Below are 18759 nucleotides of genomic sequence, written 5' to 3' on the forward strand. Positions count from 1 at the left end.
ATGGTTCCTCAAACAGGTTTTAGCCTGGGGGTAATTCTAAAGTACACAAAACGACCAGCAGAAGAAGAAAATGAGTAGCACCTCAAATATGTAGTAATTGCACCTAAAAGTAAACAATTACATTTAAAAAGAAAATTAAGTTGGTGCTCAGTGGAACAAAGAGGAACACATTTACCCAAAGGAATACACACTAATATTGCTTAATCTGGTTCCCTAACAACATAAAAGACATGATTGGATAAGGAATAACAAGATACAAACAACCAAAGAAAACCAAACAAATGTTAAATTTGTATCCTTTTTATTTTCTAATGTTATACAAGAAACATCTTCACATTGTTTTTATGGTTTTTCTTAATATATTGGTTAGCTTTTTAATTGTTGATTCTGAATTCTATTCTTCTCTAGTGTCACTGTGATTCACTGGAGCATCGTTTAAAGTGTAGTCTTATGTCCTATGTGTCCTATGCTCCCAGGATAGGCCACAGGTTTCAGAGACCCTTAAGAGGAATAAAAGGCTTCAGGTAAAGGGAAGGATAAAGGATCTCTGGTACAGTATATCTATTTTTGTTTGTGTGTCTGTGTTCTATTACCATCTACCCCAAACTAATTCTAAACCATGCATTTGTGCTTGTGTTTCTCATTTCTGGCCGTTGAATTCAAGCACTGCATGGTGTCTACTATATCGAGCAAATGGTCTTATCCATCTCTTAGCTTTCTATTTTCCTAAGCACTGTTCGATAGCAAGATCTGCAGCAGGAAGAGGGGAGGGCTGGGACGAGGGGGTTGTGGGACGAGGCGGTGTGGAGAACAGGTTACCATGTTACATCACTACATTGAATAATTCTGACCCGAAGATCAAATGCAATCACCACCACCATCAACACGTAGCTCAGTTCCAACACTTAGCGTAAGATTCCACTCATATGTAACTGCCACAAATGTTGAATTTTTGTTCGCTCTTCCAACCAGCATATTTTAGGTTCAGACACAAAACTGGATATTTCAGAGCCTTTAACTCCACTGTCATAGCTTGAAAACTCCTGAACCCCTCTGCCACATGAATAAGACTTCTCCGGGGTACATATGATAACGTTATACACAGAGTAATGTACATACTACAAGATCACTGCTTTTGGTGATTCAGCTGTGGCCTTCTCAGCTCTTCAACATTCGCCAGCCAACAGAGTCTCAGGGTCTTCCACCAACGCTACTTACTGTACCTTTCCTACAGCTGGAGACCTGAAGAACTTAAGTAGTTGCTTTGGCACAGCAATTTATTTACTAATAGACTCATAGAAAGGCAGTGATATAAAGCATGAAGCCAAATGAAAACTTGCTACAAAATATCACGCGCAAGGTAATTTTGGCAAAACTGTTCTCAAACGACTACTTCAGCAGATTTTATGCTCCTTTCATATATTCCTAACAAGCTAACACATTCATAAAATTTAATTCTTTAGCTTCACTTTGCATTATTTTTTAAATGGAAAAGTACTTAATCAGCTATTGTTGCGTGCATGAACTGAATCACTTGTGCTCATTAGATGCAGCCACACATCTGAAACTACACTAACAGACAACTAAAGTCAGCAGCAGGGGTTCTTTTAGTCAACATAATGCCCGCCAGTTAATATCACCCACTTATCATCTTCACGCTTCTTAATTATTTCTCGTTAATATTTGATATTCTTTCTCTTTGCAAAGTTTTATCTCCTAGAAGGAGGTCCTTTCATGTGGTTAGTGAAGGTTAAGAACACAGAAGCCTTTTTGTCAGGGGATTTCAGCAATTCACAAAGCCCACAGCATGCTCCCAGTTTAAAAAGATATATCCACTATCCTCAATATTACTTCTCCTGTCTTATTCCCGAACCGCAGAAATATCTGGCAAACTTAGGAAAATAATACATATTGATCTTACAGCATGTAATATGTATACTATTAAGTAATATGCATGGTCTTGCATCGATTTAGCAAGTGAAAGAAAAAACTTCAATTAAACTTCCCAGGTATGAAAGATCACTCTGAGTTACTAAAAAAGTGCTTATCCAGAGGACCTGCGACATTGATCCATAACTGGAACCAGTCATAGATCAAATTTGTAGGCTAAAGAAATTAGAGTCTAACGAGAAACGTTTTGACATTCGTCTTCTCCATTGTTGACAGCGAGTTGAAGAGACCCTGAAGGGAACATGGAGACACAGACACGTGATCAAACAGACAACATGTTACGAGAATAGTGTTTTCAACTACTGAATCAAAATACATAGAACAGTCCCAGAACTAATAAAGATGCCATTTGTTTCGTATTTAGATTATACATTTTCTTAAAAGAGCATAGTCTTTCACAGCGGTGCATTTAAATGGTGCGTTTATGCATCCTGATTAAAGCACAAACATCCACAGAGATTTTTTTTTGTTTTTATAAGAGCAGCACAAACCAATGCCAAACATATTAGAAGTTAAAACACTATTAGCATACAGCCGATAGGATAAAAAAACAGTCAATGGATACTATCTAATATTGTTTGTAGGGCATTTCAAACTTTGATTTAATAAGATAACTCAGAAGAGCAATTATCATGAAAAAAACAGTTTAATACAGTACATTTTATGATCTTATTTTTTGTGACAGTTTTAGAAACAAGTGCCAATTTACCATGCAGTGTTCATGGATTACTCTGTTCTTAGCCTGAGATGTATACTTAGCAATTAACAATTCATTTGTGTTAGACTCTCCTATTAAATGTAGTTTTGGAGCAGTCTGTGCCCACAGAATAGTAAAAACATCCAAGAAAGGACAAGTGGACAACTACGATATTACAGTTGTCCAGCACTTACAGTACAGTTGAAGGTCCTTATTTTTATGTCGGTCTTCCTTTGCCTATTTTATGATGGGACTTCTTCACCTTGCAAGGCATCATCAGAAATAGCTCTGACCACATGGCAGCTGTTTAGGTTTAACACTGAGCGGAGGGTGACATGCAGTGTGTGTGACATTTCATTTTGCACAGCCCAACCTGGCACACAGACCCTCCAGCCACTCAGTGGAGCTACGATTGCAATGATGAAGCACAGCGCTCACTAGTCAACCCAGAAACACAGTGCACCTCCATCTCCTAAGTGATTAAATGCCAAGATCAGTAAATGGCTGTGAAATTGGTGCATAGTTGGAAACGAGAGGAGCATTTAGTGCTTAGGTATTTACTTTATTCCATCAGTAAGCTACCAGTTCTACTGGTTAACCTCTGTGGCCCAAAGTAATAGGGTGGGAATTCACTTTTCTTGACAGTGAATGAAGCTCTGTAATTCCAAGTACAGAGCCAGAGCCAAAAGTTTACTTTGAAGCTCTGCAACAGGCCCCCCATGTGTGATTCTAAGTGCCTTTTCAAGGAATAAAAAAAGAAGGTGCCTATACTTTCTAACCCAGGGACAGGCAAACCTGCAGGAAGCCAAAACGTGAGCGTTGAGCACCGTGAAGCACGGTCACTAGGGTGGACATCTCACTAACCAAATCCTTAGAATATTTGTCCATCAACTTTTACTTTGGGCGGAGCGGTGGCTCTGTGGCTCAGGATCTGCGCCTGTGACCGGAAGGTTGCCGGTTCAAATCCCGCGGCCGGCAGAGGAATCCTACTCCGTTGGGCCCCTGAGCAAGGCCCTTCACCCCAACTGCTCCAGGGGTGCCATATAAATGGCTGACCCTGCGCTCTGACCCCCAGCTTCTCTCCCTGTCTCTGTGTCTCCCTGGAGAAAAGCTGGGGTCTGTGAAAAGACGCATTCCTAATGCAAGAAATTGTATAGGGCTAATAAAGAAACATTACATTTCTTACATTGCCCAAACTCTGGATCAGTCTCCCAGTCATACAGAATTTCCCTGCTGTGTTGATCCTAAGCTAATGCAAGTAGAAGATACAATTAAGTACAAGTGCGAGACTGGGCACCTCATATTGCAATATTGCATGCACTGTTGTTGCGGAAGCTGAAATAAGATCTACCTAAATATAATTTTCAATCCAGCTGCAATGAACCTTTTTCTCTGTTTTATGTGAAGAATCTAAATGTCTTTATGAAGTGTTTCACTTTACCAAGGGAAAAACAGCATAAGACTACAATTTTCATCTGCTTTTGATCAGGTGGTTGGAGTTCCCTTCCCTTCAAAATTCTTGTGAAGCTTAAAACTGCCATCATAAAAGGCAAAGACAGCAATGCTGAGAATAATACAGCAATGATGCTAATGAGGTTTACTGTGTCTTCATTTTCATCTCATTGTTATTATAATGACATTCATAGGGGGAATTCTGAAGGCCCGCATCGCTTTTTTATTTTCACAACCCTAGACAATAAGCCCTTTTGAAAATGCAAACCGTTTTGCAGCACTCTCGATAGCATTATTGCTCGGAGTGTGCGACTATTAGCGTGCAATATGAGGCCTTTTCACTTTGTATTGTCTTCCAGTAGAGTCTGATTTCCTCACACCCCCCACAAACCACTGCACTGTCACCTGGAGCTACTTGCCCTTTGTTTAAACAGGGTTTACAATTTCTATAATTTTATTTTTTTTAAATCCACCATTCACCATTCTTTATTGGAAGCTGTGCAGGAATGTCACCAGGGAACAGCTAGTAATAAATCAATTTATGAAATAAATGCATTATAAATAAACCCTGACAGGCCACTGCATATCAATTTTGAGTTTATTTTTTTTCTTCAACAATCACAGAAAACAAAATGCAAGGATGCTGTTATTTTCCTAGTCACGCAAACCATGCATGTTTGTGATTTTAGCTGAGTTTTTTTTTTTAGAAAAATAAAGTAACGCTTTTCTCCTTGACAACGCGTTAAAACTACATAGCTGCTGGTAAAACGCTGCCAGGCCAAGAGATTACTCTCAAAAAGGCAGGATTCCTTGAAAATCACTCTCTCTCTAACCTCATAAACCCTTATAAAACCTTGAAGCCTACTTATTATACCCTACTTCCACAAAAAACAGTGAACAAGTTATGGACGGAAAATAGCTACCATTTTCGGTCAGAAGGTAAAAAAAAATCAGTTTTGTTCAAGATAATAAAACATAATCCCAGTTATAGAATATCTACACCGCAATTTGAAAATCTCACCAAGATTACTTGAATTTATCTGTGGTCAAAGTAACCCAGGAAGGCTCACTTGCAATCAGGTGTACCACTGCACTGACTGTAATGCACTGAGATAGCTGTAATCAAGCACCAAGGCTGGACGAGATCTTGTGCTACATTTTTGTTCTCTATTCAGTTTTTTTTTATTCATGCTGGCAAAGAAAAACATAATTTTACAAGCTTATATTTTAACACAGCAAAGCCTGGTCTAATGGACTAACAGGGAGGAAGGGGTGTCCATTACTGCTAAATGCCCATTAAGCCGACAGGATGTTTTTTCAGCACCTTTTTTATCATACATATTTCACGTGTCATAAATATACAGTGTAAAATACACTAAAGCAGACTGAATGAAACACAAACAACACCTCTCGTACTCAATTGATGTACCATTATAGGGTACCATTTATATTCCTGATTGCTAAACCTACACAGTATTTATTTTAACCTTCATTATTTGTGCATTTTACTGAGCTTTTTTTACGTATTGTTAGCATTTTAATGTATTTTTCTAACCGGCTGTTTTTCAAACATATGCTAAAACATACAAAACACACACAAGACCCATCATAATCAATTCACCTACCTTTATTTAAATTGCCCTATACTTTGTCCATTATTGCAGGGAAAGTCCATTATTTCTTATTTTACAGACAACATTCCCATTTATCAGGATCTAACTCCCACATTAAATCCTGAGTCAACTAAAGAGAAGTATGTTAAACTGAGGGTTTACTATAATTCAATTTTATTATTCTTGGTAACTGGCACTGGTATTACTTTACTTAAAAACTATGCAAACTAATCAAAAGATAATTATAATACTAATCAAGTACATCCAGGTAGCACTTTTCGTCTCAAAGAATCACTAAGTGCTTTACAGATAGGATTGGACCCACAAGATCTACATGTACCATCGAAGTGCAGCTCTCATCTGGGTGACCAAGTGGTTGCCATTACATGCCATCAACTCTTAAACACAAGCCAGGGGTCACCAAAAGAAACTACAGGAAATTGCATTTCAAACTGAGAGTACTTCTTTGCAGAAATCTGGAACAAGCGACTGTATAGTATCTAGGCCATTAGGATGAAGCCAATAGCCTTGTGCTTGAGATCGTAAGATCAGGTGGCTACGAAAAACTAAAAATAGTAGAATGGCCCACCTTGCAAACAATAGCAAATTCTCTTATGTTCTTACATTTCAACATTATACAGCAGAACATATAGAATGCTGATGGAATCTAATACAGCCTAATAAGGTGGTAGAAAAGGATAGAGTGAAGGTTGTCCTTAGGCAGCAGGCATATCCCAAAACACCTTCCATGAGAGATACTGCCTTCATTTCTGTAAAGATCAGATCACTTTATTGGCCATATACAATTTCTTGTATTAGGAATTTGTCTTTTCACATACCCCAACTGTCCAGGAGACACACAGACAGGAAGAGAGAAGCTGGGGGTCAGAGCGCAGGGTCAGCCATTTATATGGCGCCCCTGGAGCCGTTGGGGTTAAGAGCCTTGCTCAGGGGCCCAACAGAGTAGGATTCCTCTGCCGGCCGCGGGATACGAACCGGCAACCTTCCAGCCACAGGCACAGATCCTTAGCCACAGAGCCACCGCCCTGCCAAGCAACCCTATTGATATCTCATACCAGAGTTATACTCAAGGCACTTTTGGCAAGTCTCCCATCCCAACAGTGTCAAGTCAAGGTGACTGGGTGATGTGTCAACCCCGAAGCACAAAATGTCCAAGAAAGTGCCACAGAAAAAGACATGACGACTAATTGTTCCAGTGAACATGTTACCTTTCTACAGATGAGAAAACTGCATAATTGCATAATAATTAACTTTTGCATAATTGTGACGACAGTCGTGGCTTAAATTAAAATAAGCATATGAACCTGTTTGGCTAAGCCTCTCCACTCTCGAGGGAATTACATTTGAAGAATATTAAATTAGACAGAACTCTATGTTCAGTTTGAAGCAGCTTTGCTTATGACTAATATTCTTTTTTATAAGCACAACTTAATGACTGGCTATTTCGAAGTGAATGAGTTTTGCCTTCTTTTCAAAGTATTATGTTATTACAATACAACTGTAATATGTACATTCTCTGGTACAAATGTGAGTCAGATAATTATTGCGTGGGCAGCTGCAGTGTATCAACCTGCCTCTGATAGTGGGACCTGATTGAGAATGAGTGAATTAAAACATCCTAGCATTTGTTATTAGACATATTTGCTTCGGTTTATTCCACTCGTTGTAGAGTTTATGCTCAGTTTATGTGTATTATTTTAGATTTCCATGTCTAGAAGTTACATTAATAGAAATTGATTTTTAACATCACTCAAGGTTAACACCCACTTGCAAAATGAAGACAGTAATGACAGAAAACTAGAACTGTGTTCAAATAATAACTGTTTTTCAAAACATACCGTCCAGAAAATGAATGCCAGTAATTTAAGACAAACCAGTATACTGTAAACAGTAGCGCATAACTAGCTATGTGAACAGCAGAATAACCATGAGATTGGTCACTTCCTGGCAGTTGCAAAAATTGGGGAAAGTGAGGGAGAATGATAACACAACATGAGTGGTTACACTAACATTAGAATTGTGACTTTTTTATCAAGTTTAAATTCATGTCTTGTGTAAGCTCGTATAAGACTTATGTCACAGTAAGAGAGGTTCGTGTCTGAGCTGAATTGACAGTACAGTATGTCTTGAGTCACAAGTCAACAGCTCTGTAGTCTGTTGGAATACAGATCCAAACCCATACTGCAGGCTCAGACACAACATCTTAGTGTTGTACAAGCTGCTGAAGCCAGACGTTTCACCCAGGTGGCTGCTGCACTTCAGTAGAGACAGAGAGGGCCCAACCCTGTACCTAAAGTGCTTTGGATCCTTCAGGATAAAAATCTAAAAGCCAGTTATTACTTTTTTGTTCAGATCACACTTCTGTTCAATGTCACAGGCACATCTTATATTTTCTGGGCTACAGCTACCTTACTTTCAAGTTGTTGTTTTTTTTCATAACGGTGTCAGCGACAGTGACAAAAGAAGAAATTCTCCTTACAGCATTTTCTGGCTTGCTTTTTTTCCCCCCATTTGAGCACTACAGCAGCACCACTAAGGCATAACACACTCACAGGAAAAAGCAAAGCAAGCCACATTTAAAAATGAAAGGTAAACCATCACAGAAAAGATCAGTCATCTCACTGAAAAAAATAGATCAAAATAGGTAAAGGAAGAAATGAAAATTTTAACGTCTGTTAACTAACTTTCTGATCGCATTATATTATTTAGTAATCTTACTAAAGCAAGTATACAACATGTATATCTGTTCTGGGTATCTTTAAGATTTATCTGTCTCTTGGTAGCTGCTCAATAAGTGTTGTGTAGCTGTAACAGTTTCTGAAAGGCTTATCATTCAATAGAATACTGACCTGAAGGAATGTGATTTTGCATAAGTCTGTGGAAGTGGGACTAGTTCCTCTCAGTGCTTGAAGGATTAATGACCTAATGCTACTGAAGGAGAACCATCAGTTTATAGAAGGTCAGTGATCTTAATGAACCAGGTCCAGAAGCACTGCTTTTATACTAGACATAAGAGAAAGATCTGGTTATAGAGGGTAATGACCAGGGGGAAATAATTTTTATGCCTTGATTTTAATGGTCACCTCCATGCATTTTAATTCCATAAAGTGGTCTCTGAATGACACAATTTAGGTGTCACAAACTACGAATATAAATTTGATGAAGGATGCAAAGTACTATTTTAATTACATTTAAAACATTAAAAAGATCTCAGTTAAAAGCATTCTTGGTCATAAAACCCCCTTATAGAAAGAATAAATAACAGGGAAAATGCAAATAAGTCATCATTTAAAAGCATTAGGCTGCTGTGCTTGTTCTGAAAGAAGAAAAGAGATCATGTATTCATAAAAGGTGTGGATTCATGAGATGTTACAATCATTTAGGTACCAAGAATTAGCAAGGAAAATGCAGGATTGGTGAATAATGGCTGAAAGCATATCAATTCAATTTACATCATTGTAACTCCCCTGGAATAAAGTGCTCGGCAGTATTTAAATAAAATCATGTTTAATGAATAGAACAGCCATGCTAAGAACAAGCTATGTGATCGAGGGAAATGTCAAGACAGAAGAGCATTGCTTTTTTTTGTTCAAAACTTGTAGCTCGAGAACAATGAGTTTCCTATCTATCCACTGAACCTCTGACTGCTGTTGAATAACTATGATTCAGCATAATTCAAGTTTTGGTGACTACCATCACAGCTGTATGTGAGGAAAATGCCGCCTGATCCTCTCACGTGCCAAAGCAGAACATATACGTATACACAACTGAGGATTAAAATGAAAAATAAAATACCAGGTGCAGTGTTTATGCCAATCATTGATAGAGAACATAGGTCAACCATTACCATTGTCAAACTTCATTTTCACTCTGGCTTTTATCTATTCACAACCAGCAAGATTTGCTCTATAAGACAGATAACTTAGATTTCTGGAAAAAAAAACCTTGGAAAAGCCTTCAGTTTTCTGCTGCAGTTAGCAAAAAGAGTAATGATCACGTGAAAAATCTTAATGCATCTGCCTTAATACACATCTGCACTATGCACTTTTTACATAGTCTACCATTTTTTTGGTCTCACTACTACATATTTATTTATTTTTCTACAAAATATTTATTGTTCCTGTTGTCTGCATTGTATGGTGTTGTCTGTTGGACTGTGGATGTGAGTAGTGAGTAGAGGTTATTGTCACATGCACAAGTGGACAATGTCCCAAGAGATGAACGTGATTAAGAACTCCAATGTACGTGTACATATGGCAATAAACTACTCTACTCTTTCTTAAATAAACTTCGTGGGATGCGAAGGGAAAGCCAACAACATAATTTGTTTTTATCCACACTTCTGCCACTGCTGTATCAGAGGTTAACCAGCGTGCCATTTCTCACAAAGCTCAGCTCAATAAACAATGTTCACAGAGGCAGTTTTTTTTTGTAAAGATAAGCAGTGAAAGAAACAATAAGCGCAAAGTTCTCTTCCAGAAGCAGTGTAAAAACCAAACTTTAATAAATCTGAGGTTAGTGGCAACAGCACTGAGGTAATAACCCCCTTGAATTTCCCCTGGTATAAAATGTAATAAACTGGAACATGAGACAAGGTGCAGGCTGCCCTGCCAGGGACCACAATCCAGTCAGTCCACGTGCGATCTCATCTTTCAACCCACCGTGGAAAAAAACAGAAACGAAGCCATTAAGCAGAGGAAAGGAGAAATGGGTGACAGTTCAACAGATGAGACAGCTGAGTCTAATCTTTCTGAAGGAGCTTCAGAAAAAAAAAAGAAAGGAGAAAAAATAATATATATATATCATGTATAGACTTAAGTTCAGCTTCTTAGGAGTCTTTATGAGCCATTGGTGACAGCTGGGGGATTAGAAACGAGCCCAGCAAACAGACCTGAACAGACAGGGATTAGATATAATATGTTGTCTGTTGAAGACCCCGATTCCCACGCTTAAATCAATAAAAAGCCTTGATATACAAGCAGTTCATGCTCAATGCGCTCATAATGTATTTACAAGATATTAGCCATTACCATAGTGACAGGTACTATAATGTTAAATGTCAGGAAGTACATCCCCTCATTATGACATTTTCAAATCATATGTCCTGCTGTACTCTTTCTACAGGATACAGCTGAACAACATATCGCAGCTGTCTATCTTATTTTTGCCTTGCTTGTACTCATTGCATTCAGTCTTTTTTCAAGGATAAACTGTTGACTAAACCATGCTTAGAACTGTTATCATCCTTGAAACACTGACATTAGTGACAGCTTCAAATTCTAACAACACTCATGAAAAAAAGTTCAACCAACTGCAAGTAATCAAGCCATAATTTCGCTGAGCAATAACAAAACCCTAGTGCTAACCTGAAACACTCTATACTATTAACAGTATATATGTACAACTTGATGTATTATGTTTGTCACAAAATTGTAGTACACAGAAAAACTTTGGACAAGCTTTTATCAGAATTGCTACAGCCTCTAAAGAGCTCACATGTTAATTTTAGAATCTGTCTATTCTGACAGACATTAACAGTTACAGTGTGTAGATATAACAAATGCAGAAGCACAGATAGGCTTAGAGACTCTGTGATGAGATTTTAATACATGCAAGTGAGATAGTGAACTGAGCTGAGAAATCAAGAGCATGAAATGTTTATTTCAACAGTTCATAAACACCAGGTGCAGTTTTTTCCTAAACACAACCTTAAGATTTATATGGCACGCAGAATGATGTGTACTTAAAGCATTTCTTTGCTAAGCTGTTAAAGTTAACCTTCCAGTTACTGAGAACACACCACAGCTCCACTAATGACTGACTCCTATCATATAATCATGAAAAGCTGCCATCTGGGGAAGACATTTCTTTAATGTAGTAAAATATCCAGAGGTAAAAATGACATGATTTGAAATGGAAAATGCTCATGTACAGTACTGAGTCAAACAAGAAATTGACCGCAGAAAACACCCTGCTGGGAACGATAATACTTGTACACAAATCTCATTAGAAAGAACGACTTGGTTGCTAACGAAATTGAATTCTGCATTTATATTTATTTTAAACAAGACAGGAGCATGAAGGCTCTGGGCTTTGTAAAGAAAGTTTCCTTGCCCCTGTGCATGTCTCACTAATCCGTAAAATTACACCTGTCACTGGATGTTAGATTTATTAACACTATTTCCTGATCCATGGAAAAACTATTAAAACACACAAAGGCACAGGATCTCCAGTTAATTAACATCACAACCTTTTTCATTCTGGGAATCAGTTTCTTATTTATGAGATTAATTAAAGTATGTAAATACTGTTAGGAAATGACCAGAAGATTTAAAAGTACAGTAGTTACAAGCAGGGAGTAAATATATGTTAATACAGTATAGGGACAGCAGCAGTGCTGTGCTGTTAACCCTTCTGTACCAGAGCAAGAAAGAGAGATACATCAAGAAGCTTAACTTTCAATACATTGCTTTCTGATTACTGTATGTGTCATCCAAGTAAAAGGGATGAGAGCGTGGTACTCCTAAATATATAACTGTATATACGCTCTCATGTGCTTGCTGAGCATTTTAAAAAAAAGGAAAGTAACTTTCCTTCTAAAAGTTTATCAAAAAGATTACCCACAAAGATCTGTGAGTTCTGTGAAGAAATGCGCTCAATGTGTTTAAGGAGAACTACTTACTCTTACCATCTGAGGAACAACATCAACTCAACGCCTATCCAAGCAAAGGAGTACTGCTGTGCAATTTTATACTTGGATGATGGACAAGCAGTTGGCAAGCTCTGACCCTGGAGCTCATCCCTTGAATTAAAATGTACTACCCGGCACATGACATTGTTTGCTACCATTTTTTTCCCTAAATTAAGCCAAATGAAAAGGCACGTTTTTATTATAATTTCTTAACTAACTTCTTCTTGAAGCTCTCTGCTGTTCTGTGTATTCCGGAGATCGCATTTCTTCAAAAATGGTAATTGAGGACTCCGATAAGCCCCCACAGTCAGTAAACATCAAATAACACCGAACACCCTGCTACAAACATTTCACTCATTTTACCAGCTTGATTGCTGTCCAGCTCAGAGATGCTTGACAGCAGATGTTATGAAAGATTTTTTTTTTTTAGAAGTAAAGAACCCCGGGTAACGGATGCCTTTGACATGAGTTTCGTGCCTTGCTGAGAGCTTCTTCAGCAGCATGTCTGTGAATCATGTTTCCTGAGGAAGTGCCAAGTGACACTTTAATGAGCAATACTGCGCCTCCCTCACCCAGGGTTAAGTGGTCAAGCAGGTCCGAGCTTTTGCTTGAGGATGATTTTCTCTCCAGCCATGGGATTCTATCTGACCCTCTGGCATGGAAACAATTATGACATCATCAGGCTAGTTTCTCAGGCATCTGTTAGCTTAAGAAGGGCTGGATTGTGATCTAGTCCACTATTTAACTGACTGAACACCCAGTATTTCAAGCCTTTTTTTGCAAATAAAAAGTTAATAAGATTTTTCAAACACCTGTGGTACAGAGAGGGCTTTATACCTAACTATCCTTCAAGAAGAAAAGGCACAAAGGCAATGTTTAAAATTGAAACACATTTCCTTTGGCTTTCATGAAGGATGAATTTGTAACATCTAGCATACTTAGGAAGATGAGTAGCTAAGAGCTGAATAAAATACCACTGCTAAAAAAGCACCTTTCCAAACCCAAGGACACAGTACATAGTGATAAAGAAGACAAAATACAAAACAAAAAAGCAAAACAAAATGACAAAGGGACATACAGGATAAAGGGTAAAGCAGTCAGACACAGGACCTTGAAAAAAGGTGAGTTTAGAGTAGGTTTAGAGTTGAAAACAGTCAAAGATTTTTTTTCCTGATGAGTCAGTGGAAAGACTATAACAGTGGCTTCAAATCCCAGATGAAATACTGCTATTACACCCCTGAGTCAAATATTTCACTCAGATGGCTGCATTATAAAATGCCAACGATGTATAAAGTAGAATAGATGGAAATTCACATTAAATAGCCAGCCTAATAATAATACAGTGTGGTTACCTAATATTACATTATTATTACATGGTTATGGTTTAACATTACAAGGAAACTTACCTTTCCAGTGGACTGTTTTCTTTCCTCCGGCAATGGAGAGTGATGACTCTATGTCCTTCGCTCCTTGTGTCCTGACTGACTGTCCATAACACTGGGTTACTGGACCGTGCACCCAAAAAAGTTACCCCTTCTTTTAGCTTCACCCTGTTCAGAGAAACACAGACACCCAGTTTCAGGACAACGGCATTCCCAATCCTGGGAGCAACTTCCCAAACACTCATTTTTAATCATGCACTACTTCCAAATCTCAGGCCTGCTGTAAAAACAGGACTTCGAATAATTGTGTTCATCATCAATATTTTCGGCTCTTGCAGAACCGCAAATTAAAAATCCACTGTGAGATTTGAAACAAACATTGTATGAACTTTACATACAGGTTCTGTATTTGACTCAAGTAGAGAAAGAATATTATTGAAATATCTCACTCATTTTGGTAACCTGACTTATAAAAGAAATATTCTCCTTCCACAATGTAAAGTGTATTCTGCTGTTCTGGTAGTACTGTAGCTTTGAAATCAAATGCTAGATATTGGGAAATTAACAAACCATTTTACTGTTAACCCTCATCTGGGATTTAAGAATGAATTCCAAGAGCAGAAACACAAAAACATCGTATGTGAACCTTTAAGCTGGACCTCTCTCTTACTTAATTTGCTTCCTAACATTTTAGTGAACCTTTTTTTTCTAAGAAAAGAATGAAGAAAGATTTTCTTTTTGTGAGGTCTTTTTGCATAATGTCTAAACTCAAGGTTGCATTTTATGGATAACGCTTGACCTTTTCCTCCACTATCATTTTAGATACTTAGCCCCATGCTTTGTCATGTGTTACACAGGCTGCATTCTCACAGCGTTTCGGAAAGCAGTGATCCTTTGAAAGCATCATCACAGAAAGCCTCACACACGCTTTCATTAACATTGGAATTTCTGTTCATCATGTCATTGCAGAGGTTTGCCTTTCAAACTCGATAGTGGACCAAGGATTAAGGCCGTGTTGTCTCTGATTTTGCCAAATTTGTCTGTGATTTTGCTAAAAAGAAAACCTGTTTTTCCTGTTTCTTTCCCTGCTGACAACTGAAGAAGCAACCCAAAAACTTAACAAGTGGTAGTAATGGCAGGCAAGCTAAAGTGGGCACACTCTGTGTGGGAATCAGCTGCATTCCAAACACTTGGTACTAAATATTAATAAGCAGGAGTGATGTGTGAAACAGGTATCTCACAGACATCTGCTAGCTGCTTTGCTGTTTATTATAACAGATGTACAGAATAAGTCTGTTGGCCTACATTATCTGTGGGTATAAAAGTTACAACTACAAAGTTACCACCTGCACCCTGGTATCTGATTAAGCAGGGTGGAACAGGTTATATTCAATAAATATCAAGTCAGTCAGCAGGGTAGAGGAAATAATTATGCAAGACTTAGATTTGTGATGTGTATGGGGTATTCTTGTGATATGAGAAAACAAATATACACAGCACTCTATTTCAGTCAGGTTAGTTTGCTAAATATAAAACCGGTGGCAGATTTTAGAAAGAGGGGGACATGTAGAATTGGGATTTGTGATGTTTGTAGAGTTCTGTAGATTTCAAATATAAAACAAGGATTACATCTTGTGCAAGAGGTAAATGGCGAGAGTGTAAGTGGTAAACTCCCTATTTTTATTGTGGTGTTTTTATGTTAAAGATAAAACTTATAACTGGAAACTAACTTCCAAAAGGATTTAATTCCCCCGATTGGTAAGGGTTGATTGTGATGGAAAATAAGAAGTTTCTTTATTAAATTAGATATTTTTTCCCATCATACGTTTTTCTCATTTTGCATCAATGTTGTTTTGACTAACTTTCTCAAGGTCCGTGATAAAAGGGCTTAATATCCAACAAATATGCTCATTATATATTGGCATTCACACACTGCTGCTGTTAAACAGTTAAGAAACAAATTCACCTTAAAGCTTTCAATTATGTTCCAGCTGAAGAGTTCTTAAGTACTATCATATCATAACCAGGCACTGTGAAACTTTTAAGCTATGAGTTTCTCATCTGAATTGTCCTGGTATAATAAAAAAGATTAAAATGCATTTTATTTTAAGAGATGTTTTAATCATTAGATCCGATCAGATAACATGCCCCAAGCTAAAGATCTGCTAGCCTTTAATTGTTTCCTAGCCTCAAGTATTCCACCTGGTGCTTTTTGAAATTCACTGAAATAATGAGTGAATAGCTTCTTTCTTTTCAAGCATCTGATTCAACAGAAGTATCCATCTAATGATTTTAGATCAATTATGCTTATTCTTTTACTTATGCCTACCAAGCACATTTAAGCAACATTTCTCTGACATGTTAGATGTGCGTGATTAATCCCATGACACCAGGATTTGGAAGTTAAAGGTCTTGTCCCCAGGCTTGGCAAACCTTAACACCTCTAAGGAAAATATTTTATGTAAGCCGTGGGTAGACCACAGCTTCTGAATCGGAGAGACAGAACTCCTCACCTCTGAAAGGTGCCGTGCAATTCTACACTACTGTTATGTCTGAAGGCAGTGAGGAATTTAACACTGACACCCCTAGTGCAGGACATCAAAGAGTATCCTGCTCAGGAGCACAGGAAAGGCTTTCAGCACTGCTATGAGGTCGCCCTTGAACTCTGACCTCCTCCCTTCACAGCTCTACAGTCAGCATGTCACTTTCATCAGAGACTTAATGAGGTCCTCAGAGCCATGAAAAGTTTTCTGATTACTTTCAAGAACCTCAACACTCCCTTTTCTCCTCTCTTGCTATAACTTTCTTTTGTGAATGAAGAAATATGTAATATGTATGCATATATCATCAATCATGAGAAGCATTAAGTAACACAACAAATAAGCATTGGAACCAATAGCATTTAAGGGCATTTTTAATGGCTACCAGTGTGTTTACAATACAGTACATCTATTACATATCTTGCACATACTGTCATTTTAATATCTTTATCCCAAAAACTGGAAAACCAGGTTTCTAAAATTTAAGGAAATACCAGTAACATAAGAAATTGTTCTACCAAATGACTACACAAGGCTTGCCAAATGGGTTTTCAAAATTAACAGAATCAGTCCACTACACTTTTGAAAATTAAAACCTCCATCTAACAGAAAGGAAAAGGACATAGTTTCTCAGTTCTGACATGCATGATGCACAGAGTCCAAATGAAACTTGCTAACAGCAGAAATTTATGGGAAAAAGAACCAACAAAACATGTAGAAAAGGATGCAAGGGTTAATTAAACATTGCGACACTTGATATTAGATTATAGTGGTCAATAATTCTAAAAAGTACATTCAAGCCACCTACAGCATAATCCAATTTAACAGGAGGTCTGTCTTCCAAAGCATCAATACATGGATGTAATTTAATCCATTCTTAAGTAACCTCCACATTAATTAAATTATTATTTACGATCTCAAGACCACAGTAAGGGTCAACTGGCACACAAGCAATCTACCAAGATAAAAGAGGCTGGATTTCTGTAATTGATTATAATAATACAGATGGGTTGGTTTTATTTCACATTGTCTTTCAATACACACAAGCCCGAAGGTGGTATTTTTCCATCCCTGTTTCCAGGTATCTTGCTCTATTATATTCAAAGCAGATTTTTATACATAAGAAACTATGCTATAGAAAAATCTGTTAGAATAGGGAGCCTTCAGATTACAGCAAGCACAAATTGGAAGTCTACTGTTATTAGAAATAATGCTTAATTAAAAGCAGAACTGCAGTTCTCCAGAGAACAGCAGAAATGAGTGTATTGATTTTGTACACTACCAGACTAGAAGTGTACTCCTTTGTTTCTGTGGTCTCACTTGGGCCAGCTGAAAACTTGGAGCAGCACTGAATGAACTAAGAGTAAGGTTTTTCATGGTCATTTTAGGGTAGGAGCTCTCGGTCTTCTGAGTATATTCATTTTACGTTCTGCAGAAGGAAGTGGGGTGAATATCTTGAACTGTCTATACATGGAGTGTTATTATACTTACAACAAATTTACAAATAAATGCATTGTTTTCTCTTACCAAGAAATAGAAAGAGAAGCAGAATTTTGATTATTTTCAATAATATATACTGTATGCAACCCACAACAGCAACAAAGATTAAGTCTATACCTTTTATAGACATACAAATAAAAGACATTTGTGATTTATATTACAGTATATTACTGTACAGTATATTGTGTTACCTGTTATACACATTCATACTGATTAGTTGAATTTGTTTCTAATTTTATTTCAACAGGCATGGCTTATGCTTACACATAATGATGTTTTTTTTTCCCAGACCAGAAGAGGTAAGAGAACTCAATTAATATGGATTTAAAACCAACGGCCTCGTCCTGAAAAGGAAGTCTATGACATGGGAACAAAATAAAGTAAAATATACAGTCCATACATGCAATTAAAAAAATACAGTACAGATGATATAAAACAGAATTCTGCTTGGGGTGATTGACACAATCCATTCAAGTACTGTATATACAGTATGGTGACATAAAACTACACTGGTATATCTGTGCAAAGAGCAGAAATCAGGTTTAATCCACAGACAACATTACACATTAAAATCTGTTGAAACCTGCTTTCTCACTCTCCTCAGACAGGGTGAAGCAGTTGCGAATGGCGTCTAAATCTGACCACTTAGCCCTGGTCTATAGGGAACAACGAAGCCCCATCACAGCCGTTTCCTCAATAAATAATGACTACATAACTGGAAATGGAAAGCTGTCTCTCAATGGAACCGTGAGAGAAATAAATTTGTTCAGATGAAATCCAATAAGTTAGAGCCTGAGAGCGTTCCAATCATGAGCCGGCTTGTCCCCTGACTAAGCGGAGACTTGCTCCTTTGGAGAACAGGGGGTCGGAACTCTCAGCCAGTGCGTTCCTGTTCATTAATCCGTCCAGCGCA

General features: G+C 37.7%; 1 protein-coding gene across 2 annotated transcripts in view; it reads right to left on the reverse strand.

The window, feature by feature from the left end:
- Positions 1 to 18759, reverse strand: part of LOC148641687 (transmembrane protein 132C-like) — a 173312-nt gene that overhangs the window by 64391 nt on the left and 90162 nt on the right. For both annotated transcript variants that reach the window (XM_088618035.1, XM_088618034.1), the window contains exon 3: positions 13831 to 13974. In XM_088618035.1, the coding sequence (XP_088474161.1) occupies positions 13831 to 13974 (144 nt within the window). The remainder of the gene's footprint in view (positions 1 to 13830; positions 13975 to 18759) is intronic.

Source organism: Lepisosteus platostomus, chromosome 24, assembly GCF_059453375.1.
Source record: "Lepisosteus platostomus isolate fLepPlt1 chromosome 24, fLepPlt1.hap1, whole genome shotgun sequence".
NCBI lineage: Eukaryota > Metazoa > Chordata > Actinopteri > Semionotiformes > Lepisosteidae > Lepisosteus > Lepisosteus platostomus.